A 27,519-nucleotide genomic window follows, 5' to 3' on the forward strand; every position below is an offset into this window, starting at 1 on the left:
TTTTGCTTTGCACTATTTTTATTATCGGAAATGTTTGGTAACCAAAGAAATCAGCAAAAAAACAGCCATAACTTATCTTATTTAGTATTCATTAATTATTGCGACAATTAATGAATGCTAAATAAAACAAATTTTGACTGTTTTTTTTTTGTCTCCCTAACATTACCCATTATATACGTATGCTTTTATAAGATGGGGAAAATTTGATCAGCACACTGTATACTAAACTCAGTTATATAGGTTCTCTGTATCATTAGATATTTTCGTTTGGGAAAATTAAATATCATTGAGCGCGTCCTAACCCGAAGGTTTGCTTGTCGTGAAGAGTGACCAAACTTAAGGTTGATGGCAAAATTAAAATTATGACTAACCCTGTTTATTTATTTATTTGATATAGCTTTAATCGTTAAATAAGCAACGTCATTGAAGTAGCTAAGAATAATAGAATCCCGTCAAAAATAAATAAACAAATAAAAGAGGCAGCTAGTGCTAAGCTAGCATGTCTTTAGATCTTTTATTTAAAATATATAATTTGCAATTCAGTATTAAAAGGATCTTTTACCCATCTGATGCAGAGCTGGATGAAATTAAGCCAAGATCCCATTACTACCAACTACCAAGGTTCCATCTCCTTTTCCATAGAAGATAGCAAGCAAGCAACCAATCAAAGTTCGATTAAAACATAATATTATAGTCTTTTCTCAAAATATTATTGTTCTTGTATGGATCCTTGACGGGAGAGTTCGGCTCTGGGAGTCGACGCCAAATTGTTATCTTCAGTATCGATCTTTGAGTTTCATTGAAGTTCAAGTTTTACTCCGAGGGAATGTCCAATTACGCAGAGTGTGAGCAAGGAATAAAGGTAGAGTATATCTACAAAAGCACTCTGAAGTTTAAGTCAGTATTAAAAATTCAGTGTATCCTATAAAATAGAATATCATACCTTTATGAGTGAAGTAAGGTTGGTTATTTTTCTGTTGGTCTTCGAATTTGAAGAGCAATGATTAGGCTTTGATGCGTCCTGACATTATATTGGACATTTTCAGGATATAATCCGTTGGGTCTGGTTGTAACGTAACTTGCCGATTAATGACGTTGATTGCCGATTAATTACGTAACGCCAAGCTATGCTACGTTCTGCCGAGTTATGACTTGATATTCATAATGGCCGGATCATAGCCCTCAAGTTTAGCTTGGAAATGTGTTTAATGAAGCAGGTTGAGCTTTAAATGATGCATAAGTCGGCTGCTGAATAGTTCGGCGAGTGGTTTTGCCTTGTAGCCCATAAACAGTTGTTAATGCTAAGTAGTGGTATAATTAGGAGAGAAAAAAATTAAATGCGTGTTGCAGAACGTGCGTGTTTCCAATGCCCTTTGCTTTTTTTTATGTAATTGATGTGATGGGAAGTGCAAACGAAATTTTGGGATTAAGTGTGTTAATTAAAACACTTTGGAATCCTGAAGGTTTGCATGTTTGATGTATTATTCTCTCTCAAGCAGTTGGAACCAAAGAATGAGTAAAAGAGGTAGGTGTTACTCCTTTCCTCTTGTCCTCTTAGTTTAGATTCTTGGTTCGTTATCTGTTCTTCTTCTTTTTCACTTCTGTTTTCGAATGGGTTATGAGAAAGAGACGAAAGGGGAGATAGATTGGTAGGGGTCATGTTTCATTGTTTTTTGTAGGGGTGTTCAAAACCGATCCAATCCGAACAAACCGATCAACCGAACCAAAAAAATCGATAACTGAACAAATCGAAAACTGAAAAAATCGAAAAAATGATTTGTGCAGTTTTTTTGTGGTTCGGTTCGATTTTTGGTTTTGGTAAAAAAAACCCTGCTATAAAAGCAACCTCCCTCCTAAACCAGCCGCATCTAATAGCCATCCCTAGCAGAAACCCTAACTCCCTCGAGCCCTCTCTCTCAACCTCTGTAGCACCAAATCTCAGCGGAAGCTCTTCCTTCTTCTTCTCTGCCATCGACGCCGCCAGACAGCACCATCGCGGCGGCGCGGCTCTTTTCTCTTCCTCTCTTTTTCTCTCTCTTTCTCATAGCTCGTAGCGCTTCTCTTTCTTCCTCAGCCTCGACAGCTCCACACACCACCTCTCCAGTAGCCGTCACCTCCAAGAACCAACAGCCGCTGTCTTCTTCGACAAACTGCAGCAGCACGCATCAGACGCAGTTAAAGCAACTGTCGTTCATCGTCCGTCTCTCATTCGTCATTGTGTCCAGTCTCTCTGGTCTTTGGTTCGTCGTCGCCGCTGTCTCACCATCCTGCACCTCCGTCGTCCTCTGCAATGGAGCCTAAGTCTCAGGTAGTTTTTTTTTTGTTCCGATTCTATTTTTATTAATTCTGGTTTAGTCTTTTTATTGATTTTAATTTATAATGAACACTTGGTTGCCTTGTTCTTGATTCTATGGTTGAATTGTTGATTCTGATTTTGCTTTTTTAATTTTAAAATTTTTGTTCTGTTTTGATTTATGGAAATTCTTGTTTAGGGTTGATTCTGATTTTGCTTTTTTAATTTTGAAATTTTTGTTCTATTTTGATTTAAGAAAATTCTGGTTTAGGGTTGATTCTGATTTTACTTTTTTGGTTCTATTTCTTGATTTAGTTTGGAATTGGTGCACCATTTTTGCAAAATTTTTGGAATTAGTTTGGATGTATTTCTTTACTTTCTTGCAAAATTCTGGTATAGGGTTGATTCTGATTTTGCTTTTTTAATTTTGAAATTTTTGTTCTATTTTGATTTAGGAAAATTCTAGTTTGGGTTGATTCTGAACGTTTTGTTTATTTAATGTTAATGCAGGAAAGGAAAAAGTGAAAGAGGAAGAACTTGTGGAATTGGTGCACCACATGAACATTTTTTGAATTAGTTTGGTTGTATTTTTTATTCAGTTTGGTTCTATTTCTTGATTTAGTTTGGAATTGGTGCATCATTTTTGCAAAATTTTTGGAATTAGTTTTGTTGTATTTCTTTACTTTCTTGATTCAGTTCAGGTTGATTATTGTTCCATCTGTTTCCCCTGTTTTTGCAACAAAATTGCTAATGATTTTAATTTGTTGTGCTTCTGCTAATTTGTTACTGATTTATGAGTCAAGTTGATCATTGTTCTATCTGCATCTATTGATTTTGCAAAATTATTAATTATTTTAGTACCCTAGATATGATTTGATGATTAGAATAGGATAGGTTTTCAAAACAATTTAAAAATCAAACAAACTAAACCGAACCAAACCAAATTTAATTGGTTTGGTTTGGTTCAGATGGTCTTAATAAAAAAATCAAACCAAATTGAACCGCACAATTAATATAACATTGGATCGGATGACTTTTTCTTAAAAAACCGAATCAAACCGCACCACGAACACTCCTAGTTTTTGGATGTTGGTACTATTAGTGACATAGACAAGGATAGAGTTGTGAGGGCTGACTCTGGAGTTCGATTGGAGTTACTTCCATGTTCAGAGAATGACAAGGTTTACCACAAAGGAGAGGGTTTTGAGCATTTCTTTATGTATAACTATTGTTGGAGGAGCTGAGGGTGAGGCTTCCATTTAGTGATTTTGGGTGCCAAGTGTTAAAGCAGTTGAACTGCGCACCTTCACAACTGCATCCAAATGGGTGGGCTTTTCTGCATGCGTTTGAGATTCTTTGGAGTTTCTAGAAGAAATCCCATCAGTGGAGCTATTTTTCTCCTTGTTTCAAACGAAGGGCGTGTGGAAAGGTGGTTGGATAAATCTGAATAGTTCGCCGAGGTTTGGCGTTTTTAAGTTATATAAATCTTCCTTTAAGAACTTCAACAAAATGTATATTAAGGTGAGTAATTTTGAGGGCGACTTTTCGTTCTCTGTGGACGAACATTTGGGGAAAAAGTTTCTTCTTTGGTGGTGCTCAGAGTCTCAAAACATTCTAGGGCCTGAGACTATAACCCCAAGGGATGAGTGCATAATTGAGTATTTGATTGAGGTTGTTGATCGGAAGGAATTGATTTCTGTATATGATCTGTTGCAGTGGGAGGAAGATAAGGATGCTGTTATAGATTATTTGGGTAAGAGTTTCAATTTGGATGTTGTATCATATATGAGTTTTTTGAACAATTTTTGGTTTTGTTTGCTTTTCAGGAGGCAAATACCTGGGTGTATCTGCTGCAAGTCTAAGGGCTCGGGTGAGGAACAAAGGTCTAGATAAGGAAGGATCTACGTTGAAAGTGGATAAGGTCGGTACTGGCGAGGCTGATCAGCCAAAACTGAAGAGAAATAAGGTGGTTTTAAAAAGGAAGAAAGCTAATGTTGTGGATTTGTCGGAGGAGTTCGATGATGGTTTGGAGGTTCCGATAGAGGAGGTTCAGAAATTTTATGATAACCAGAAGAAGTTGCATGATTTTGTTGAGCGGAGTGAGGGTTCCTCGTTCTGGGGGAAGGATTATCCATTCATGGTTACTGCTGATGAAGTATGTCAGACCTCGTCCGATGTTATCTTGGCGGACGAGGTAGGGGATGTGGCGATTGATCAATATATGCAGGTAATTACTATTTTGCTGGTTCGTTTGACTTGTTGATATTTGATGATTCCAATGGTCATTGTTTTTCGTTAGGTTGTCGGTCTGCGGCTTGTTAGTTTGGGGCGTAGCCGAGAAAAGAGACATTTAAAAGTTGCGAATGAGAAGCCTAATCCGAGTTTAAAACAAGAGTTAGATTTGACAAAAGCTAGGGTTGTCGAGGTTGAGGCAGAGCTGGCTGAGGTAAAGAAGGATTTGTTATTGACAAAGGAAAATTATTCGAAGGAAAATTATTCGAAGAAGAAAAAGGTTGATCTCTCCAGTATGAGTGCTCTTGTTATTGAGTTAACAAGTCAGCAGAGAGAAATTAAAAAGATCAAACAAGGGGAGATTTTGGATTCTTTTATTAAAGGTTTTGAGAGAGCTTCTATTCAAGCCAAGTTTCTTGCTCCTGGAGTGGACTTCTCTCAGATAGATCCAGGGAAGATTGTGCAGGATGGGGTCATGGTGGAGGATGATAGTGTTGCTGATTAGGGGGATGAGAATGTTGAACAGGTTTAGATATGATTTTGTTGTATGTATTTTGTTTGATAAACTAATTTTCTCCTGAGGTGAGCTTATTTTTGTAATTTTATCTTGCTACTGTTTCTGGAGGAAAGTAACTTATGATGCTTCTGATTACATGCTTTTGTGCATGTTATTATTAGTATAGAATATAATTATATTGTTTTATGAGTGTTATCTATTTTGTGACTATGGCTTTGAGCCAAATTGCTTGATATGGGTAAAACATATCATAATGTTAGGTAAATTTGTTTCAGATGGTAAGGTTCTGTTGTTTTGATAGAGATTGGTTAATGTTGAGGAAAGGCCGAGTAGGCCGAGTTTAGGGAGATGCCGAGTAGTCGAAGTAGGTTTTATTTGATAATAACATTTGGTGTAATCAGATTCTGTTTAATGATCGGCTGTTAATTTGAAAGTTTTTGAATAGTCGGTTTCTGAGTATTGATCGGCAATCTGTTTGACTATTTAATTCCAAATAGTCAGATTCAGGGATAAGATCGGCTATTTATGTTTGACTGATAGATTCCAAATGGTCTGTTTTGGAATAAGATTGTCTTATTTGACTGATTGTTTCCGAATGAACGGTTTCGAAGTAAAATCGGTTTATTTGACTGATTATTTCCGAATGATCAGTTTCGGAGTAATTTTGGCTGTTTTGTTTGACTGATTATTTTCGAATGGTCGGATTCGTAGTATAGATCGGTGGTATAAATATTTGACAAATAAATGAGAAGTATGAAATGCAAAAATATTGAATGGATTAAATAAGAAATTTATTTATCGTGGAATCTTTGATTTCAAAGGCCCAGATAGGCTAGCCTCGTTAAAATCTCTCCAAGCAAAACTCCTTGTGCGAAAAATTTTGGTAGTAGGAAAAAGAGTACTCGCCTGTCCCTGGTTTTTAACTGTAATATAACTTTAAAGATGATACATTCCAAGTGTTAGGGAGATCTTTACCCTCTAAGGTTTGTAATCAGTAAGCTCCATTGCCGATGACTTCTGGGATCCGGTAAGGGTCTTCCCAATTAGCTGCTAGTTTGCCATGTGTTGATGGTCTTCTAGCTTGTTCTGTTTTCCTGAGCACAAGGTCGTTGACTCAGAAAGACCTTGGGTGAAGTCTCTGGTTATATTTTTGGGCTATGTGCTGTTGCATGGCCAAATGTTTGACTGCTACGAACGATCAGATTTCTTCTACGAGGTCGAGTTCGGATTGCCAAACTATGTCTTTTGTAGTTTGATCGGCTATTTCAGTGCGCAGTGAGGATTAGGAGATTTCCACGGATATCATTGCGTTGGAACCGTAGACCAGCCGGAAGAGTGTTTCCTTTGTGGTTGAGTGAATGGTGGTGTTGTATCCCCATATGATCTCTGGGATAAGCTCGACCCAGAGGCCTTTTGCGTTATCCAGTTTCTTTCTTAGAGCATGTAGTATTACTTTATTTGCAGCTTTTGCTAGCCCGTTTATTTGTGGGTGCTCCACTGATAAAAAATGTTGTTTGATTTTTAATTCCAAAAAAGATGTGAATTTTTTATCGGCAAACTGGCGACCATTATTTGTGATAATGTGCCAAGGTATGCCGAATCGACAAATAATATATTTCCATACAAAAGAAAGTATTTATTGTGATGTAATCTTGGCTAGAGGCTGTGCCTCTATCCATTTTGAAAAATAATCAATTCCTACAACTAGGAATTTTATCTGCCCTGCTGCTGTTGGGAAAGGGCCGAGGATATCTATGCCCCATTGGTTGAACGGCCAGCTTACCTTGGAACAGTGTAGGAGTTCGGCCAGGAGATGTGTGATCGGGATGTGTTTCTGGCAATTGTTACAACTTTTGACTTTTGTTTTACAGTCTTGTCGTAGTGCCAGCCAGTATAATCCAGCTCTGAGGATCTTTGAAGACAGGCTTCGGGCTCTGAGGTGTGTGCCAGAGATTCCTTTATGTGCCTCGGCAAGCGCAAGCTTGGCTTCAGTTCTGCAAAGACATTTTAGTAAAGAACGAGAGAATCCTCGTCTATATAGGCAATTGTTATAGATTGTAAAAAAGGAGGATTGTCGGCGAAAGTGTCGAACGTTTTCGACGTTGCCTGGCAAGATCCCTGTCCGAAGATAGTTTATGTATGATGTTCTCCAATCTACTTCCTATGTTACACTTAAGATTTCTGTGAGTTCAATGCTTGGTTTAAGCAATGTTGACTGATAAAGGGATTACCCATTTGGTTGAGTACTGATGAGTTTAGACAGAATGTCAGCTCGACCATTACTCTCCCGGGATATATGTTGTATGTCATATTTAGAAAATTTTGAAAGTAAATTTTGAACGATGTCAAGGTATTTAAAAAGTAGAGGTCTTTTACTTGGTATAGGTTGCTTACCTGCTATACGACAAGTAAGGAGTCGCAGTATACCTTAAGTTCAGTGATGTTTAGGTCGGCAGCGAGTCTAAGTCCGGCAACGAGTGCTTCATACTCACTTTGATTGTTACTTGCTTTGAAAGAAAAGTGGAGGGAATGTTCAATGACATTACCGTGGCTATCGTCGAGTATGATTCCTGCTCCACATCCTTGTGGGTTGGAGGACCCGTCGACGTACAAAGACCATTCGACATAATCTTTGGCTATGTCTGGTACTGAGAACTCGGCGATAAAGTCGGCCAAGAACTGCGACTTAATGGATAATCGGCTCTCGTACTTGATATCGAATTCCGAAAGTTTCACCGACCATTTTACTAGTCGGCCAGCCAGTTCTGGTTTCTGAGTACTTGTCGTAAAGGATGGTCTGTTCGAACATGGATGACATGACTATGGAAGTATGGTCGTAGTCGTCTTGCGGAGAAAACAAGAGCTAAAGCCAGATTTTCAATGCTCGGATAGCGAAGTTCAGCGTTCTGTAGTGTTTTGCTAATTGAATGAATCGGCATTTGCTGCTTTTGCCTTTCTGCAACAAGAGCGGAGCTTATAGCACAGTTAGTGACAGATAAATATAAGAATAATGATTCCCCTTTAAGGAGAGTTTGTAAAATTGGTGGTTTTAAAAGTGTTTCTTTGATGGTTGTAAATGCTTGTTCACAAGCATCAGTCCATTGGAAACCTTTTTCTTTTTTAAACTTTGGAAAAAGCATAAAGATTTAGAAGCTAGGCAAGGTAAGAATCTAGAGAGTGCATCAAGTCTCCCTATCAACCGTTGCACTTCTGTGATAGTTTGAGGGTTGGTCATATCCAAAACAGCTAAGCCATTTTCTGGATTTGCCTCGATACCTCGGCTAGTGAGCATGAAGTCGAGAAATTTGCCACTTTGCACGCCAAATGTGCATTTTTCGGGGTTTAGTTGCATGTTGTATTTTCTGATTTGTTCAAAGATTTCTGCAAAGTCATCAAGGTGGCTGTTGCCAATTTTTGTTTTGGCGACCATGTCGTCAACATAGACCTCGATGTTTCTGCCGATCTGTTTGGCGAACACTTTGTCCATTAGGCGTTGATAAGTTGCACCTGCATTCTTAAGACCAAACGACATGACTTTATAACAATAGTTTCCATATTTAGTAATACAGGCTGTCTTATTTTGATCGGATGGATGCATTTTGATCTGGTTATAGCCAGAATATGCATCCATAAAACTAAGTTTTTTTATAACTAGATGCATTATCAACTAAGCAATCAATAGATGGCAAAGGATAGGAATCTTTGGGACATGCTTTGTTGAGATCGGTGAAATTAACACACATGCGCTATTTACCGTTATGTTTTTTCACCATGACGATATTTGCTAGCCATGTTGTGAATCTGATTTCCTGGATGAAGCCGGCGTTGATGAGCTTTTTGGTTTCTTCCAGAGAGGCTTGTTTGCGGTCATGGCCGAGGTTTCGCTTTTTCTGTGCTATAAGTCAGACAAACAGATCTAATGCCAGCCTGTGGGATATGATAGATGGATCAATGCCTGGCATGTGATGATTGGATTTTTGACGGTTTAGAATTTCTCAAATAAAATCGCGTCGAAGTATAGTTTCTAAACCAAGCAATAATCCTTTCATACAAAAAGTTGTTTGTCACTAAAACAAACCCCTAAATTTATAAACCGAAATATTCAAACCTCGGGTCGTTCTCCCTAGGAATTGTAATAAAGTGTTTTTTTATTGGTTGAGTTATTTTTGGGGTTTTGATAAGAGGCATGAAAGATAAATGGCAAGAAAGTAAACTAACAACTATAAAAGGCTCTTGGCAAGGTATGAAAATTAGAAACTATATCTAGAAGAGGCATTTCAACAAACACATAAAAGGCAATAAAAGTAAACAATATAAATTGCAAGAATTAAAGAGAGATCTAACTACAAAGGCAAGAGATCAACAATAGAAAAGCAAAGAAAAACAATTATTATGAATTACCTCTTATTGAATTGAAATAAAATGGAAGGAACAATAGTAGATCTACAACAAAGCATAAGAACAACATAAAGGAAATTACAACAAAAGAATAGAAGAAGATGAATGTAACAACAAAGAACTGAAAGGTAGAAGTAGAAGAAAGCAAAGATTAAAACCTAGATCTAAGAACTAATCCTAATCCTAATCCTAATTCTAGAGAGAAGTGAGAGCTTCTCTCTCTAGAAACTACTTTTAACTAATCCTAATGTGTGTGTATGAATGGAATCCCCTTTTCTCTTCAATCCTTGGCTTTAAATAGCATTTTTGGCGCCAAAGTTGGTTGCAATTGGGCCCCACAACCCTTCAGAATTCGTTGGTTGCGAATTCATTAAAAAATCATATATCAGCATCGACGCGTACGCGCACATCACGCGTACGCGTCCACTGGGTGATTCGTAGGTGCGCGCAAGCGCCAGGTGCGCGCGCGCGTCCATGGGCGAGTTCAACTTCTTTGACTTTTCATGATTTCTCCACTTTGCATGCTTTCCCTCTTCACTCCTTTGACCCATTCCTAGCCCTTTTCAATCTGAAATCACTAACAAACATATCAAGGCATCTAGTGGAATCAAAGGGAGATTAAAACCATCAAATTAAGGGTTGAAAAGCATGTTTTCACATCTAAGCACAAATAAAGAGACAATCACAAAACCATGCTATTTCAATGGATAAATGAGGGTAAAAGGTATTAAAATCTCTTAGAATCAATGCAAGATAAACCGTCAAAATGGGGTTTATCAGCATGTCAGCTAGGGTCCAAACAAACAGGTCGGTATTTTGTTGAAAAAATGTTCGGAATGAGGCTTTCTCTTCTCAGTTTAATGTGGAACCGACGTAAGTGAACTTGTCTGAGCTATCTGTGAAATAGATTTTGTGCAAGTCTTCTGTTGGGGTTAGTCGTTCAAAGGTTCCTGCCCTGGGATCAAGGTCGGCCAGGTCTAGTAGGTCTTCTTGGTTGCCGATGTTGTTCACATGAGCCCGCATGTTCTAGTTAGGTCTTTTAAGACTGTTGTTGTAGCATTCTCTGGCCTCTCGGGCATCACTGTGAATAATTGCGATTGTGTTGTCCTGCAAAGGAAACTTAACACAGAGATGAATTGTGAAAACTATGGCACCAAACCTATTTAAGAAAGGTCGGTCAAGTATCAAATTGTAAGGACTAAAACAATCAACAACTAAGTATTGGATATCTGAAGTTTTGGATAAGGGATCCTCACCGAGTGTCGTTTGTAACCACACAGAGCCCATAACCGAGACTCTCTCACCTGAGAAACCAACCAGGTCTCCCGTGAAAGGTTGGAGGATGTTGCTGCTCAGTTTCATCTTCTGAAATATGAAGTAAAAGAGGACATCGGCACTACTCCCAGGATCCAGTAAAACCTTTTTCACTAGGAGATCTCTGAGCTGAAGGGAAATGACGACCGAGTCATCTAGATTTGTTACGTTGATGTTATGGTCGTCGGGCTGGAATGTTATCTGAGGAAAGTGTGGAGGTGTTTGTGTTTGATCTGCTTCTATTGAAAGCATAGCTTGGTAAGATCGCTTTCTTGCCGAGCTTGTGGCTCCTCCACCTGCAAACCCCCGGAAATACAGTTAATAATACGTCTTAGTTGGTCAAGATGATTGGTGTTCGGTCGATCTTTATCTCGGCCATTCTGTGTTGCCGAGCTTTGGTCACCAGAGGGAGGTGCTCGTCGTTGTATGTGGTTGCCGATATACTTGTCGAGGTGACCTTGCCGAGCTAACCGCTCCAGAAGGTCTTTAACAATGACACACTTGTCAGTAGTGTGTCTATGTTTTTGGTGGAAAGAGCAGTATTTTGATCTGTCTGCGCCTTTTGAATCTGGGTAGCTGCCGGCTTTTCTCGGCGGTTTGATTAACTTTGAATTTAAGATCTTCTTGATGATGTCATCGTATTTGGTGTTGAACTGAGTATAAGAGTCATATCGCAGAGTTGGTTTGAAGTTCTTCTTGTTGTCTTGAGTTTTGTCGTCGTCTCTGTAGTGTGGTTTCTCTGTTTTTCGAGCTTGTTGGAGTTCTTCGATGTCAATCTGAATTTTTTCCATTTCACGGAACTCGGCCATAGTTTTGGGCTTGGCCACAGCAATGGTCTCCTGGAACTTTCCTGGTCGGAGTCTACTTTTTATTGCATGCAGCTCCACCGCGGGGTGGAGGTTAGGTATACTCATGGCTATGTTTGTGAAGCGCGTCATGTAGTCACTGAAGCTCTCACGTTGGCCTTGTTTGATTGTGTTCAGGTAGTCGGAGTCATGTAGGTATATGGCTGATCCAGCAAAGTGCTCCTCGAAGGGCTTTGATAAGTCTCGAAAATGAGAAATAAAACCTGCAGGCAAAGAACAAAACTAATCAAGTGCAGGACCGTCCAAATAAGATGGAAAACAACGATATAATACTTTATTAGATGCACCGTTTACTATCATTATGGAGGTGAACTTTTTTGATGTATTTCTACGGATCACCCAGCCCATCATAGGGAGTCAGGGTGGTCGGCAGAGTGAATCTCCTGGGTAGCACGAAATGCATCACTTCGGCCGTGAACGGCCCAGAGGAGCTTTCTAGGTGGTCATCCTCATCTTCTGGCCGAGCTTCCTCATTATGCTCGAGTTGTTCTTCTTCGTGCCGAGCAGTTTCAGAGACATGCGTAGGCCCTGATTGATGCTCGACTTCTTCTGTCTGTTCTTGTCGATCGTTGTTGTTTTCAATTCGGGTGTTATTGAAATTAGCAATTTGATTTGCCATTCTTTGGTTCTCTTCGGCCATGCGCTGGTTGGCTTGCCGGAACTCGATCACCATTTGAAGGAGTTTAGATGGTGTGGGTGGAAGCTGTTCAGCCATGACTCCAAGCGAGGTTGTCAAGGCTGATGATATATGGAAAGGATTATATTCTCGGCCCCACGGTGGGCGCTAATTGTTCTTGTATGGATACCTGAAGGGAGAGCTCGGTCCCTGGGAGTCGACGCCGAGTTGTTATCTTCGGTGTCGAGCTTTGAGCTTCGTGAAAGTCCGAACTTTATTCCGAGGGGATGTCCAATTACGCAGAGCGTGAGCAAGGAACAAGGGGAGAGTGTACCTGCAAAGGCACTCCGAAACTTAAGTCAGTATTAAAAATTCAATGTATCCTATAAGATAGAATACCATACCTTTATAAGTAAAGTAAGGTCGGTTACTTTTCTCTTGATTTTCGGATTTAAAGAGCAATGATTAGGCTTTGATGGGTCCTGACGTTACATTGAACGTTTTCAGAATATAATCTGTTGAGTCTGATTGTAACGTAATTTGTCGATTAATAACGTTGATTGTCAATTAATTACGTAACGCCAAACTATGCTATGTTCTTCCGAATTATGACTCATAATGCCGAGTTATGACTTGATATTCATAACGGCCAGATCAATTATGATCTTCTAATAATTTCATAATACTTAATTAATATACAAAGAACCACTTGTTTGCACACAATATGCATTGCTATCAGCCTATCAATATATAATAAGCTATTTTCTCAACTAGTCAGCTACTCTGCTTGTTATTAGGGTTGGGGGGTCAACTGAGTACCAACTTCCGATCCGTGCCTAATTATGTTTTTGAACTTCCCAATCACATAATCAAGTAGAATTGAATGGTTCGGAATAAACAACAATCCCTAATTGCTTTAATTTGAGTCAAGTATATAGATGGATACATCAGTATGGATTTGTAACCACATACGTACTTCACGAATTCATGGTCCGGGCTTAATTAAGGAGAATCTTTAACATCAGCTCAAATTGGCAAATAACATTTGTAATCATTAGTAGCCCAACGTGGCTAACAGATATCGATTGAAGGGACGTCCAATTATAGGACCCCACGTTAATATCTTCCCTTAGCGACATGTGTGATCTTCATCAATCATCATCTATATATATCTATCTTACACACAAACGCGTTAGTTAGTAACGAAATATCTGCTGTTAGCCTGTTACGCCTCAATGTAACGATCGCGCTAACAGACAATTTTTCTCTTATCCTATCCCTTCATTCAATTTTAATAACCCCACTACGCCTGCATGGGATGTTAATTGGGGAGCTGAGCATTTTTATTTCTGTGTTATTAAATTTTACTAGATACAAATAAAATCATTAGACGACACATTATTATATACAATTACTAAATAAAAAAATATATTCTAAACAAATGAAGCTATAATGGTATATTAAACAGAGTTACAATAAAAGACACATAGATATGCATGCAATCGCCGCAAAGATTGAAACTTTGAGGTAATAGTGTGTAATTGTAATTGCAAAGCAATAGCCAATAGAAAGGATGGAAAAGATATATAATTGAAAAGAGCTTGTAAGAGGAGCAAGTGTAGTCTACGTGTGAGGTACGCTAGCTAACTTGAGAACCAAGTCATAGCATCAATTGCCATTACATTAACCATAAACATTTATTTTGTGGTACTCCTTACTGCCAACTGGATTTTCTTTTCCCTCTTAACCTCTCTCCCCACCTCACAAGATATCTCCCTCTATATATATTCTTTATTTTAGTCTCATGCTTCCTTCATTCACTTAATTAGATAGACAAGATTTCATTCTTCAGCTTCAGATGCGCTTGCCATGATGACACACACTTGGTCCCTTTGTTGTCCTACTCCAACGTTAACAAGAACAACGCCCGGTAATCAGAATCAATCATCATAACATATAACATCTGCATGCAACAACTCTTCTATTGTATTCTTAAGTTTAATCTTCTTTCATCTGATAATAATTGTATAAAGCAGGTAGATCAGAGAAAGAATGTGATGGGCAAGACAGCTTGTGTGTGAAGGCAAACGTGAATGAAGAATACTTAGAAGCATTTAGAACTAAGTCATACATAGAAATATGCAACAAAGCACAAGGCCAACTTGGGAGAACAATAAGAAGATCGCCACTATTGTCTTCAAATAACAATTCTCCATCAACAAATTCATCTTCTTCTACCCTTCCATTCTGCAAGCACCTCACAGAGTTCTTGCTTGATCCAAGGCAAGAGAACATAACAAGCGTGGCTGAAACCACCAAAGTTCACCATCTCCTTGTGAACTACTTTGAATCCAGCTTAGAAGCCTGCCATTGTTGCGACCAAATCCTCCAAGGGCTCCACTCCATGAGACTCTCTTATAGAAGAATCAAGAGGGTTGTTAAGATAAGCAAAATGGTTCTTGATGAAGACTGTAACAACAATGGAGACCAACAACAACAAATCCAAAAGGATGTTATCTATAGAGAGCTTGCTTCTTTTGCATTGCAGAACAACCCTTTGTCCATTCAATTCCACGACATTCATCAAAGGTACTGTACATATACCTATAAAGTCTAACACCAATTAATTAAGTTTTGATTAAGTGAAGATACAGTCTATATACTTGAAAACACTTATAAAGTACTTAATTCATGTATTATGATTTAGAGCCAAGATGTGATATTTATAGTATGTATATGTGTTTTTCACTTAACTAATCCATTAATGCATATTAAATCTCTCGGATGGATTTTGCACTTTTGCTGATTGCTTTAGCATAACCAACTGCACTGCAGGTTCATGGAGCTGTTGCATAGGCTGAGATCAAAGAGAGTGAAGATTCAGAGGAAACTAACATGGAAGAGCATATGCAAGAAGGTGGCAGGGATTGGTCTTGTGACAGCACACAGTGCTATAGTTGTTGCATTATTGGTGCTTTGTTTTCACAGCATTGTGGGGTTGGTGGCTGCACCGGGAATTCTAGGGGGCTTGGTTGGTTGGTTGATAAAGAGAATATTCAAAGGGAAGAATAGTAAGAATGGAAGAATTAGGAGAAGTTACTGTGAGAGGCTGTGTGAGCAACTAGATGTGGCAGCAAAAGGGATATATATAGTGATAAATGAGTTGAACACAGTGAGTAGGATGGTGATGAGGCTGCGTGATGAGGTGGAGCATAGAAGGGTCATTGCACAAGTGTGTGTCAGGAACTATGGAAAGTCTGAGATACTGAGGCAGGTTCTTAGGGACTTGAATGACAATCAGTCAAGCTTTTTGGATCAGTTGGAGGAGCTTGAGAACCATATTTACTTTTGCTTTCTCACCATTAACAGATCAAGGAGCCTCCTTCTCCAAGAAATTACCCAGGATTTATAAGCATTCATTCAAATGTTAAGTATTGGTTCCTCTATTATAATTTTTTGGAGGCCCTATATATGTGTGATTAAAAGGGAGTCTTTGGTTGAGTTGTTTGTATGTAAGGTCCTAAGCTAAACTGCCTAGTATATGTTCTGTCTTTTCACAATGTATAGTTCCTCTTCCTTCTCATAGATCCAGCTGGAAGTGATATGAGCGAATTCCTGTAAAAGTTCAAGTTTCCATCTGCTGATGCGTGAATTTTTGTTGTATACATGAATTCGTGGGCTCTGATTACTAGCTGGCTTAGAATACCACAGTATTACATTGATCTCATTATTACAATTGCTATTATCGTTTGAAGAATAGGTGTCTTCAAATGAACTCGCCTGATAGAACAGAATCATATAATAAGCAAGGTTCTTTATCAAATATGTTGTGTGATTCATAATTTTGAACATTTTACTAATGTACATTAACTTTTAAACTTGTACAGTTTAATCAACATTTAATTAACCTTGATTGGCCGCTCAACTTCTCAATAACACTCCACATTCCACAACAGCCCGGTTTATCGATTTAAGAACAAGAAACTAAACAAATATAATCTCAAACTTGTAAGTTATTCACCACCTTAACTTTCACTTCAATGTATACAGCTTAAGCACTATGATTATTGTTTTAACAATATTCACAAACCTTCATTATGAAAAGCTATAGCAATTATTGTGTCTCCCTCGTGTCTTCAATTTCTTAAGAAACCATAAGACATACAAATACAGGATCATCTAACGTGTTTACAATGGAGCCTGATTTCTTGTCCAGCACCTGTGATGCTGCTCATTTTGATCATGGACTTGACGAATGCGTGAGCTTGTAATAAGCGTTGTCAAAGACGGTGTTGGTTGAGTCCAATGGGGAACCTGCATTATTTGCCTTGTTGTGAAAGGGACATATGGTTCTGAGGTTGGTGGCAAATGATGGGTTCAAGGAAGGGTCAATGTCTTTGTTGGGGCTGAAGTTGTGAATCCTGTTTTGGAAAGAGGAGCAGTGAGCAAAACCCAGGGTGTGGCCACCTGAGAGGGCTACAAGATCTTCCAAGGAAAGGCCTCTCTGAGAGAAGCTTTGTTGTAATTGGGATATATTGAAGGTTGGAGCTGGCAACTGTCTTGTTTCAATGGCCTTTGATATCCTTCCATCTTTTCTTCCTTTAGGCACTTCCCAATACGGTCCTCCAGACTAAAAATACAAAGTCAATTCAAGTCAACAATTGTAACATAATTATATTGTTACTTGTTAGGGAGTGGAAATCAGACCAGATGAACAGCATCCCTTGCGGCCAGAGCCAAAATATCAGCACAAGATACGACTCCGGGACATACGGCTTCAATTGCTTTCTTGGCGTTATCAATGACATAGAATGCATGCAATGAGATGTTGGGTGGTCCATCCTTTTCTGCTTTATTATTTCCTTTTGATTCCAGTAGAACAGACCCATCACACCCCTTTAACAAGGAAAAAGGCAAATTCAATCACAATTTTCTTCATATAGGCCTATTATATGCACAAGGAATAAAAGTTGCATACCCTTATGAAGCAATCATGAAAATGCATCCGAAGTAGAGCAGCCGGGACAGTTATATCATTCATGGCTGCTTTATACACAGCACCCGAAACAATGGACTCTACCTGAGGACATGTGTGTTCATAGTAATCCACACCTAGTGCACTTGCTACACAAGTGAAGGACACCATTATGGTCATCACCACTAAGGCACTTATTGTTGCCATATTTGATATTCCTAATCAGAGAATTCAACCTTAGTTTTGAGGACCAATGGGGGGAATGCTTATTCATTTATAGGGAAGGCAATGAAACAGAGTGAAGATGGAGTTGTTAAGGGAATATGAAGCAGTTAGTGGAGCAGTGTTATCAAAGCATCTTCTGTTGTTGAATAAAACAATATATGCATTTGGTACGTGCGTAGTGCGTACTTTAATTTAGTTTTTGAACCCACGCAGGTTAGTTAGTTTGTACAAAAGATATATATATGGTTCTTGACTTCTTCTTATACAGTAGTTGTCTAATTGCTTTCATTTGTTTTCTTTATTAATCATTTATTTGTGGTGAAAAATTAATTACATATTCTTGACCTTACTTGTTTGTCATCGATTCCCCTACAAGTAAAGATATTATATCAGATAGTAACTAAATAAAAGAGGTCATTGGTTGGAATTGGATGTGGGAATTGACATTCCAATGACTAGTTGGATTTGGATGGTTTAATATTGACTTCAATCACTAGCATTCTAAAATTAATTAGTTAAGGAATGTTATTCATTTTTTCGGTTTTTGTTTTTATTTTTGTTGTACGACACCTATTCTAACTTCACTGTCTAAGGGGATGGGGGAGAAAAGCGGATTTATCTGACATACCCTACAGCAGCAATTTGTTACTTACTTGTGCTGCAAATCGAACCGCCATAACTCATTGTACACATCTAAATCTAATGATGAAGCATATGCATATGAGTTAAATTTGATGTGTACATTACATGCTAAGGCACGCACATTATTATGAGTTTGGAGATTTATCTATAGGCAATTGGGACAACTAATCAAGAGTTTCAAATAGGTTATACCATGAAATGAAAGTACATAATCCCAATCTCATATTTATATGATTGTGTGTGTCTGTATGCGACTCATGTTCATTCATGTGAGAGTGATTGTGAGTTGTGACAGGCCAGCACATCATGTCGTGACTCTCAATCATAATCATTTTCATATGTAAATGACATAGATTCTTTACAGCATCGATCTGCATAATTATATATATAAGCCTTTGGAATTTTCATCAATGCACCAATCAATCAATTGGTGGAACTCTTCTAATCATCATTCTAATGTATTAAAAGTAATCAATTATTCTTAACTTCACTTATTGAAAAACTAGAAAGATGTTCAAAGGAAAAACCATTTAAATAATGATAGACAACAGTGAAAATACTTTATAGTAGGGAATCAACATGCCCCAACAGAGGTACAAAGAAAGAGTATTAATTCATATTAGAACAATTTATGGTATAAATTTAAGCAAGTTGAAATTACATTATTGGAAACAATGGTACCACCGGCCTTGATGTTCTTGATTAAGGGCTAATCCACCAAATTAAGAAGAAGAGGATGGCGGGCTGCTCCAATAAAATAATTAAGCACGCCTCAGCCGCTCTGGTTATGGTAAAAATAAATGTGAAGATTCTTATGAGAACTGAAGAGGGCTAGAGAAAGTTTGGCCAAATCCCCAGTTAGATGGAACGATGTCATTGAAAAGCTTAGTTTCTCCATCAGTAGTAGTGACCCTGAATGACAAAGATTGGCCATTCAAATATGCATTGGATTGCCAGTTAGCACCCCAGTTTCTTGACATAGCCATCCACCCACTTTTTGATCCCTTTATGGACACTGATTGGATGGATCCAGCACCTCCCACATTGCTTATCAACACTAACTCAAAGTAGTCTCTCCCATTTATGCTGAATCTAACCCCTCCATGCTTCTTGCATGGCACCCTGCACCATCATATCTTAATTAGGATCATGCATCCATATATATCATTAATCAAATTACAAAGTGTGGATACCTTTGGAACAGGACGGGGACGATGCCTCCTCTGTAGATGCCAATCTTTTCCCATGCTGGTTGTGCCATATCAAAGTGCTTCAGAGGTGGGTTGCACCACCCTCCATTGTTATTGGGAAGAGCAAAGTTAGGAGGGCAAAAGTTTGTGGCGGTTATGGTGACTGATCTTCCTTTGATGCACCATCTTGAGTCTGCTTTGTAATCGCAGATGATCTTGTAGCATTCTCCGCATGAGGCTCCATCATTGAACAAGGCTGTGCTCAAAGCCGCAGTTCTCGTCCCATACCCTGCTGCATACAGATTCCCATACCCACATGCTCCTCCTGCATTCATGCATCATTAATATCACGCTCTTATTAGAGAAAGCTATGTATATACGTTGCTTACCCATAGTTCCTGAGGCATCACTACCGCCATAGAAGGTGGCATGGGCATTGGTCCAACCGGAAGCTGAGAAAGCATATGCAGTATTCATCACTGTGAAAATGAAGGTGGCCAAAACAAGAATAAATTTGGCCATTGTTATCCTTCTCCGACCACCCCTTAGGCCTTAGCTTAGCTGATATAGAATTGGATTATATTGTTATTTACACCTATTATTTCCAAGCACAAAAGAATTGTCCTTAAATAAGGGACCAAACTCACCAAGGATTACCCTTGCACATGTGAGCCCTGCAGTAGTAGAGAACTCATGGAACATTTTTTAATCTAATTTAATAATCTGTAAAAGCCTTAGAGGTTCTGAACATCATTCAATAATTCTCACGTTCTCTTCCCTTGGCACCTCACATGCACATCCCAACATTAGAGCCGTGAATGGATCAAAACCCCACACCCCCATTTGCTTCTTCTAATATATTTATTTGCATAACAATATAAATATATTTTCAATCGTTCACATATTGTGTGCTATTTGTGGATAAAATGACAGAACAAATGGTCTTAGATCATAAACATAATGTGTCACATGCAAATGCTTGCTAGTGTCGTTTTAATTCAGTTACATGCACATGTCACATTTTTTGGCTATATAGATTGTCAATTGTCTTTTAGCAAAAGCAAAATATATAATAATCACCGTTGATTCATTCTGAAAACACATGGAGGATATATATTTGACATTCATTTAGTTTATCACCGTTTATTAAATAATAATATACTCAAGCCTATGCATGCTACGAGCCCTATGGCAGCACCGTCAAGCGTCCTCAAAGCTCATAGCAAGCTCATCATGGGACCTACAACAAACATGAAATGACTGCTAACAAGATTCTATATCACACATTTTTTTTTCCTTTTCCTTTATTAAATTTTTACACTTATGGTAGGTATGTGTTAGAAATACTATTTACAGATTAAATAAAAACGGACCTTAGTTATGTACATGAAAGTTGTAATAACTAAAACGCGTCTATACTTCTCGTGAAGTCAGAACTCAATTTTATATATTTATTAAATTAAAACTTACGCTTGTTGAAACTTGAAACTAGAAAAATCTTCATGTGTCATTCCGCGTAATTTACTTTCTTTCTCCGTAGTTCGTATGCTCCTTCTCAGGATTCTTAACAGTTTTAATTATGCAGCTGAGGCTTGGCACAGATGGAGAATTTGTATGCCTCTCATCAAGTTGTACCAAGGATCGGTATAGTGTGGGTGATTGTGTATGTCCAAAAAACAAATAAAATTATACATTACTATCGTTCCCTATTTTTTTTTTTTTTTAAAAAGCAATGGTTATATATTAAACGTCATCATATTCATTTCGTTTGAGGGAAGAGAAAAAAAGGGAGGGGGGACCGGGAGTGGATCTCTCCAGTAGAAAAAAGATTGGATGGTGTTTAGTATAGAATCTCACTTTTCATTATTCTCTTTTCTATTTAATTTTAGTCTCACTTGTAGAATTAAAGTTGAGAGATCAGACTTTATTCTCTCAAATATAAAAAAAATAGAGAGGATTCATTTCGGATAAACTTTATATTCAAAGTATTTGTTATTCAAATAACCGACAGCTAAAAAATGACTAGTCAAGTAAAACAGAAATATTCACGGTACAGAAGTAAGAGAGACGCGTCGTATTGTTACTCAATTAGTAAACTTCTGATCTTTACTTAGGGGTAATTTTAATTTAATTTTATTACATGATTATTGTTGGAGTATAATAAGCATCAATTAGATTAATTTAACATTATTTAACATATTTAAATATTTATTATAGGATATTACGTCTTTATTATTTTGATTCTCTTAATACCTATAAATATCCTTCTATATTATATTATTTTACACAACTTGAATGCTCACAAATATTTTTTCTATTATTTCCTCTCCTATTTCTAACATGGTATCAGAGTCATAGTATCTTCTTTGAAGAGGATAATTTAATTTTCTTAATTTTCTTCTAATGAAATCACCATACTTTTTTTTCTTTTTCTTTTGTTCTTCTGACCTCACCCATTAACTCATCCACTACTTACTTATTCTCATCGTCACCTTTGAATAGGTGATAGTTTATCATCTCTTCGCACTTTATCACTTAAGTTTGGAAGGAATGTTAGAATATAATTAACATCAATTAGATTAATTTAACATTATTTAACATATCTAAATATTTATTATAAAATATTACGTCTTATCTCTTAGCACTTATAAATACTCTTATATATTATATCATTCTACACAACTTTAATACTCACAAACATTAATTTTTTTTATCCATTTTGTAGGTGTAGATATCACTTCAAGATAAAAAGGTCGATATTGTAGGGGGCAAATATTCATAATTATATCAATAAAAGGGTGCCTAAAACGGTGAGAAAAATAATGTGATTCTGAAAGAAAAACATTATATGGAGGCTCAACAACCAACATGTTCTATATAAGTAGCTGACATTACATGATATAAAAAATATAAGGCATCACATTAAAATGTGGTAAAATTATGGGAATTCAATAAAAATACAAATACATGCAGAAGTAGAAATTCGAGTGGTAAAGAACGAAATTATGAAGAGAAAAGAAAACAAATATGTTGACGTTCCTCCAACATGTGCGTTACCGATTTTGCTCAAATTGCACTGGCTGTTGCCTCTCCACTCTTTCACCGCACTTTCATTTCCCTGGTGTCAGCTGGAAAACAGAGTGCTCCAATCCTATAATTCAAAGCCACCTAAGGCCTCATCTGTAGAGCAAGTTTCTAAGGAAATATCTAGTCATGTAATATCACCTATAGCATATTAATAAACAGTAGACACAATATACAATTTCATATCACTATGCCATACATATCTAGCTGCCACGTTAACCACCTCTGCAAAGGGAAAACTTTAGCATACCAATGCAATAGTACAGATAAGACTAAATCATGCACTCTACTGCAGCATAAGATAAAACAAAAATAGAGTGTAGTTTAAACACATCTCTAGCAAATATAAATTAAAGAATGAGATTCAGGGCCTTAACAGAGGTACAACTTTTCAAGCATCTAAACCTAGGTCTAAAACATGAAGGCTGCTTCATAAAGCAACAGCCTCCAACTAAGTCTACTGAAACTGTAAGAAAATGGGGAAAATTGAAGAAATAAGTTAAAATCAAAACATAACATTGGACAACGTATTCTTCCAATCAAATCATGAACGGTGCACTGAAGGTGGCCAATCGGCTGCCTCAAGCAGCTGCCTGGATTGGCCCATTGGATCTAAAGCCACGACCCCTTCCACGATAACCACCCCTGCCACGGCCACGACCTACAATAAAATTTAATCAGATAATCATAAAGAACTTTCAAGCAGCTTATTGTCTGTTATCTCATATTCATATTTCATTTTATCCATCATAGCTTGTTAAATCATAAACATGAATTCGTCAAACAAGTTGCAACAAAGAAATATCCATAACTAAACTTCGCATGGTTAGGTAAGTACTCTTTTCTTAATAGTATTTAGATTTTCATCCTGGAATCAATAATAAGTACACAACTTCAGTTCATACAGCGATGAACATAGTCCACATACCACCACATCCTGATGAATGATAACCACAAGTTTGACAAATGCAGCATGTAGCAAGATTTAAATGTAATATCCTAATATATCATATCAAGTATTTCATGAAACTCTTATAAATCAAAATAACCACCATTGCAGGATCATATAATGCTTTATCTCCTCATGTCTATACAAAAAAGGCACTGTATAAGAGGGTATCTTGCAGTGTATCCTTGGATAAAAAAGTTAAATGATGAATGTGAAAGAAGATTATAGATGATATCTTATACATAGAACAATGAACTTGATAATTTTAGAATATAAAGGGAAAAAAATAAAAATAAAAATAAAAGAACCAATAGGGATTAAGTACCACGTCCTTGAGGAGGTACATCTTGGTTGTATCCACCATCTTGCTGCATATCAAGCTGAGGTCCATTGTATCCTCCCCTTCCACGACCACGGAAACCACGTCCTCTTCCTCTTCCTCTGCCCCTTCCCCCCCTGGGATTTCCCATGTTGCGATCCCAACCTCCATCCTCATAATCAGCTGAAATAAAACCATTACCTGAAAAGAACACAACAGCCATATCAAAAATGTCCATAGAATCAACATTCTGTTAACCTGGTCGATTCACATAACTTGCAAACAAAATATTTTTTAAAAGAAAAATTCAGACAAGTTTCCCTAACATTTAATGAGATTAACTGGTTGTGGACAAGTTACATGAAAGGTTATTGAAACACATAAAACTCGATTATCAAGATGCACTCATGTGTACTTGAAAACCCTATACCCTATGCCATATTGTCATCACTTTCTCAAATGTTTACAATAACATCCAAGGCATTAACTTTAGATTGAAAATGCAAAACTGAGATGAGGAAAATATAATGGACTAAGTTAAAGGGCTCGGTCATTACAATTTAAAATTGATTTATCCAAGAGATATCAAAACCTATAAACCTCTAATTATAAACATGACATTGAATATAAATATGAATGCAAGAATAGGATACATACCTCTGGCCCTTCCTCTTCCTCGGCCCCCACGACCTCGAATTCGGCCATTTGGTGAACTCTCTGCATAACACAAAGGTTATATGGATGGAGAAAAAGACATTCATTTTCCAAAACACCAATTGTTATATGAACCTACCTCCCTCATAATCAAAATCAGCAGATGCCTTCACCTGGTCAGCTGGTAATGGAGGCTGATACCTAAAATGGCAAAACAAATTAAAGATCATATCAAATACTCACAGTTTATAACAATAAAACTCTTTCAATACATGAAATCTTGGAAACAGCTAAGGAAGTGCAGATAATCAGTACACATTCTCTAACTTATTAACAACCAAGAGAAAAAGCATAAAACAACTTAGTTTTAGGGCAATTAAAATAGTAATATAATAAGTTGTGTTAAGTGCCAAAAGCCCTCTGCATGCTGATGAAACCCAAGTACATGACCAGCCATAGTCAAAGCAAGGAACTTCCGAGATGTTGTCTTGTACACATCCACCACAACCACCTCTTGCACGTAAAAACTTTTTGCTTAATGACAATGCAAGTGGGAAAAGGCAACTTACCCCACAGATGATGTATTGATTTCCTTCTTAGAAAGGGTTATTGTTATCATTGATACATGTCTTGTTGTCTCCAAACTGCATGATGGACAACATCAAATAATCAAATAAAATATGTGGAAAAAAAAGTACAACCTGAATGAAATGCTGAACACTTTAATCATTCAGGTTTATAATACTATCCAGAAACTGCACTTACGGAAGGAGGCCTTCCTCTAGGGGCTCCCAAGTATCAGTAATGTCAGTGGATCCAATTTGTGTATTCTGGTGGAGACCCACAATTCTCCTCTGCATTATTTGATCACCCCCAATCACAGAAGCAAACCCAAAATAAATAAATAAAAGAAAACATAGAGGACTCATCAGGACAAAACAAAATATCATGTATGAAGATTACATAGCCCAGCTCAGCCAATTACAAAAGGAACAGACCTTGATCAACTCCACAATTGTCACAGTTTTGTTGATAGCTCTACCCATTGCTTTGAAGACAATTTCATTGGAACCCTTTTCCTGTGAAGAAGCAAACAATATAATCTGAGAAAAAAAACTGATCAAAATGGTCCTCACAACAGCACTGGATACGTAACATGTCAAATTCATCCAGATAAATTTCCCAAGTTTTTACTTTCATTTTGTTTTGACACTTCTATTTTTGTTTTTTCTATACCAATATAAATGGGGAGTTCCATAATATTCAAACACATAAGTGTTTTTGTAATGTTAATAATAACTCATGGTAACATTTGAATCATTATCTCTGATTTTTTTTGTTCAACAATTATGTTTTTTTAATATGTTATACTATTCACATGTATAGTTTGTAAAATATATTGTACCCCTTTCATGTATTTCATCTATATCCCGTGCAGTATGGTATAAATATCCTGAATTGCACACGTAATTAATAGGTGTGCATAAATTTAGTTTAGGTTAAAAAATGCTTACAATATAATGTGTTCCCAAAACAGGTTCTGAAAATTAAAAAAGAACTATGTCACAAAACAAAGCTATTGCCAAACAGGACTTAGTTAAGCGTTGTAGCAGCGAAGCAGGATTCTTTTGTTGTGTGAATTCAGCAGTTCATATGAAGAAAATTCTAATTTTATACAAGGAATTGAAGAAGGAAGTATAATAATGACAAGCGTAGATGTTGTAGAGAAAAAGAAGAAAGCAAGCACGTAAAATTGAAAAGGCAGGGTAAGTTGTGGTAGTGAAAGAATAAATAGAAAGGTGCCTGAAGCAAGGTCATGGCATAAGTAATGTAGTTGCGCATCCTGCCCTGACTTGTGATACGGATCTCGTTTTCATCGATTGGCGTTTCTGCCCTTGGCTTCTCCACCTTCTGGTACCGATCCATCTATTCGTTTCAATGCCACACACCAACACCAAAAATAAAAATATAATGAAAATCACATGCTTCACACAAAGTGAGTTGAAAGAAGGTTCTAGAACATGAGTGGAAAAAGGAATCGATCTGAGAGATAGAAAGAGTTAGGCTTACCGGGAATCCTTGGTCGTAAAGGATGGATAGAGTGTTTGCTTCTCCCCCACACCGCACCAATACGAAGCGCCAGCGAGAGCCCTCTTCTACGGCTTGTATTTTCTATTACGCCCTAACCACTTTACTGTGTCTTCTCCCCCTTATATATCCCCCACCTTCTCCAAACTGCCCTAACCAACACTCACTACCTCAACCTCCCCTTCCCACGGCCCAACTCCCTTTATGGGCCTTACCCATCTCCACTTATTTTATTTGGGGTCAATTCAGACCAAAAAAAAAAAAAGGAGGCTGTTGTACATAATCCAATCTGGTAGCAGTGGATCTGCTAGAAGATCTTTGGCAAATATGGTACGGGACTTGAAGACTCAATCCCACTTGGTGCTATAGATGATTAGTATTTTAATTAGAGTCCTTTTTGTTTTTTATCGGATGTCCCGGAAGGGACAATTAGAGTCCTTTTTAAATTAGAATATCGAGTATGGGTATTGCTAACGGTTTTCTTTTTTTGGGTAAAAGGTATTTGTGGTTTTTGTCATTGATATTAACTTGTGTTAAGGTTATTCTTTTGGACATGACCCACTATATTTGGTCTCTTTTTGTGTTATGTGTATACTACTAGTTGGATTTCTTTTCTTTTGAGCTCCATTATGGAACTCACACATACCCACAAACATACAAAAAAAAAAAGGTGAGGGTGGGGTGGGATTGTAGGAATGTGGGTGGCAGGAATCAAAGCCTTCTGACTCCACATTTTGGCGGTTGCCACACAAAAATTTTTTATGTATATTCCAAGAACCTAAAAGATAAAACACAAGAAAAGTTTTCTCTCTATTTTGGAAACAACCTCATGAGAGTCAAATAATGTCAAAATTTTTTTATAATAATAATAATAATAATACAGAGAGAGTAAGTGAGAGAGCCAGAGCGGGAAACACTAGGAGGACTAGACATAGGAAACAAAACAGAAATTCAAGAGTTTGAAATCGAGAAAAGTATTAAAGACTTGAGAATAAGTCTTTCTCAATCTTTGTAGATAACTTTCCTAAAGATATATTGAAGAGAGTATTATTTCAATTGTTCAACTAGACGGGACATATAAATGATATATATTTATCATAAAAACAAAAAAGTGATAATATATATTTTTGCGTTCATAAGTTACACCACGAAGGGAG

The 27,519-nt window shown here is 37.4% G+C and overlaps 4 protein-coding genes across 4 annotated transcripts; 1 reads left to right on the forward strand and 3 right to left on the reverse strand.

Moving 5' to 3' along the window:
* Positions 1 to 14,070: 14,070 nt before the first annotated feature.
* LOC107493233 (UPF0496 protein At1g20180-like) lies at positions 14,071 to 16,062 on the forward strand. The gene is made up of 3 exons (XM_016114329.3): positions 14,071 to 14,166; positions 14,273 to 14,825; positions 15,072 to 16,062. Exons 1-3 carry the CDS (start codon positions 14,106 to 14,108, stop codon positions 15,646 to 15,648), a joined length of 1,191 nt encoding a protein of 396 aa, XP_015969815.1. The 5' UTR covers positions 14,071 to 14,105; the 3' UTR covers positions 15,649 to 16,062.
* A 159-nt stretch (positions 16,063 to 16,221) lies between these two features.
* LOC107493236 (peroxidase 64-like) lies at positions 16,222 to 17,471 on the reverse strand. The gene is given in 4 exon segments (XM_016114332.3): positions 16,222 to 16,497; positions 16,500 to 16,866; positions 16,944 to 17,132; positions 17,215 to 17,471. Coding segments are annotated over 4 exon segments (846 nt in total). The 5' UTR covers positions 17,419 to 17,471; the 3' UTR covers positions 16,222 to 16,411.
* A 1,118-nt stretch (positions 17,472 to 18,589) lies between these two features.
* On the reverse strand, positions 18,590 to 19,876 carry LOC107493235 (expansin-A11). The gene is made up of 3 exons (XM_052262871.1): positions 19,658 to 19,876; positions 19,272 to 19,593; positions 18,590 to 19,200 (listed from the first exon to the last, which is right to left on the reverse strand). The coding sequence occupies exons 1-3, from the start codon at positions 19,788 to 19,790 to the stop codon at positions 18,891 to 18,893; spliced, it is 765 nt and encodes a 254-aa protein (XP_052118831.1). The 5' UTR covers positions 19,791 to 19,876; the 3' UTR covers positions 18,590 to 18,890.
* Positions 19,877 to 22,670: 2,794 nt separating this feature from the next.
* On the reverse strand, positions 22,671 to 26,503 carry LOC107493234 (uncharacterized). Its single transcript, XM_016114330.3, has 9 exons — positions 26,345 to 26,503; positions 26,078 to 26,200; positions 25,273 to 25,353; positions 25,040 to 25,128; positions 24,844 to 24,918; positions 24,414 to 24,475; positions 24,278 to 24,337; positions 23,627 to 23,821; positions 22,671 to 23,013 (listed from the first exon to the last, which is right to left on the reverse strand). The coding sequence occupies exons 2-9, from the start codon at positions 26,198 to 26,200 to the stop codon at positions 22,934 to 22,936; spliced, it is 765 nt and encodes a 254-aa protein (XP_015969816.1). The 5' UTR covers positions 26,345 to 26,503; the 3' UTR covers positions 22,671 to 22,933.
* Between the last annotated feature and the right edge of the window lie 1,016 nt (positions 26,504 to 27,519).

Source organism: Arachis duranensis, chromosome 6, assembly GCF_000817695.3.
Source record: "Arachis duranensis cultivar V14167 chromosome 6, aradu.V14167.gnm2.J7QH, whole genome shotgun sequence".
Classification (NCBI taxonomy): Eukaryota; Viridiplantae; Streptophyta; class Magnoliopsida; order Fabales; family Fabaceae; genus Arachis; species Arachis duranensis.

Bases quoted from the DNA above. Each gene is read 5' to 3' on its own strand.
- LOC107493233 (XM_016114329.3), top strand. From the start codon at position 14,106: ATGATGACACACACTTGGTCCCTTTGTTGTCCTACTCCAACGTTAACA. The intron at 14,167-14,272 runs GTAATCAGAATC...TGTATAAAGCAG, and splicing joins GTTAACAAGAACAACGCCCG to GTAGATCAGAGAAAGAATGT. The intron at 14,826-15,071 runs GTACTGTACATA...ACTGCACTGCAG, and splicing joins TTCCACGACATTCATCAAAG to GTTCATGGAGCTGTTGCATA.
- LOC107493235 (XM_052262871.1), bottom strand. From the start codon at position 19,790: ATGGCCAAATTTATTCTTGTTTTGGCCACCTTCATTTTCACAGTGATG. The intron at 19,594-19,657 runs GTAAGCAACGTA...GCATGAATGCAG, and splicing joins TGATGCCTCAGGAACTATGG to GAGGAGCATGTGGGTATGGG. The intron at 19,201-19,271 runs GTATCCACACTT...ATGATGGTGCAG, and splicing joins GTCCCCGTCCTGTTCCAAAG to GGTGCCATGCAAGAAGCATG.
- LOC107493234 (XM_016114330.3), bottom strand. From the start codon at position 26,200: ATGGATCGGTACCAGAAGGTGGAGAAGCCAAGGGCAGAAACGCCAATC. The intron at 25,129-25,272 runs GTCTGTTCCTTT...CAAATAATGCAG, and splicing joins CAATTGTGGAGTTGATCAAG to AGGAGAATTGTGGGTCTCCA. The intron at 24,476-24,843 runs GTAAGTTGCCTT...TTGCCATTTTAG, and splicing joins ATCAATACATCATCTGTGGG to GTATCAGCCTCCATTACCAG.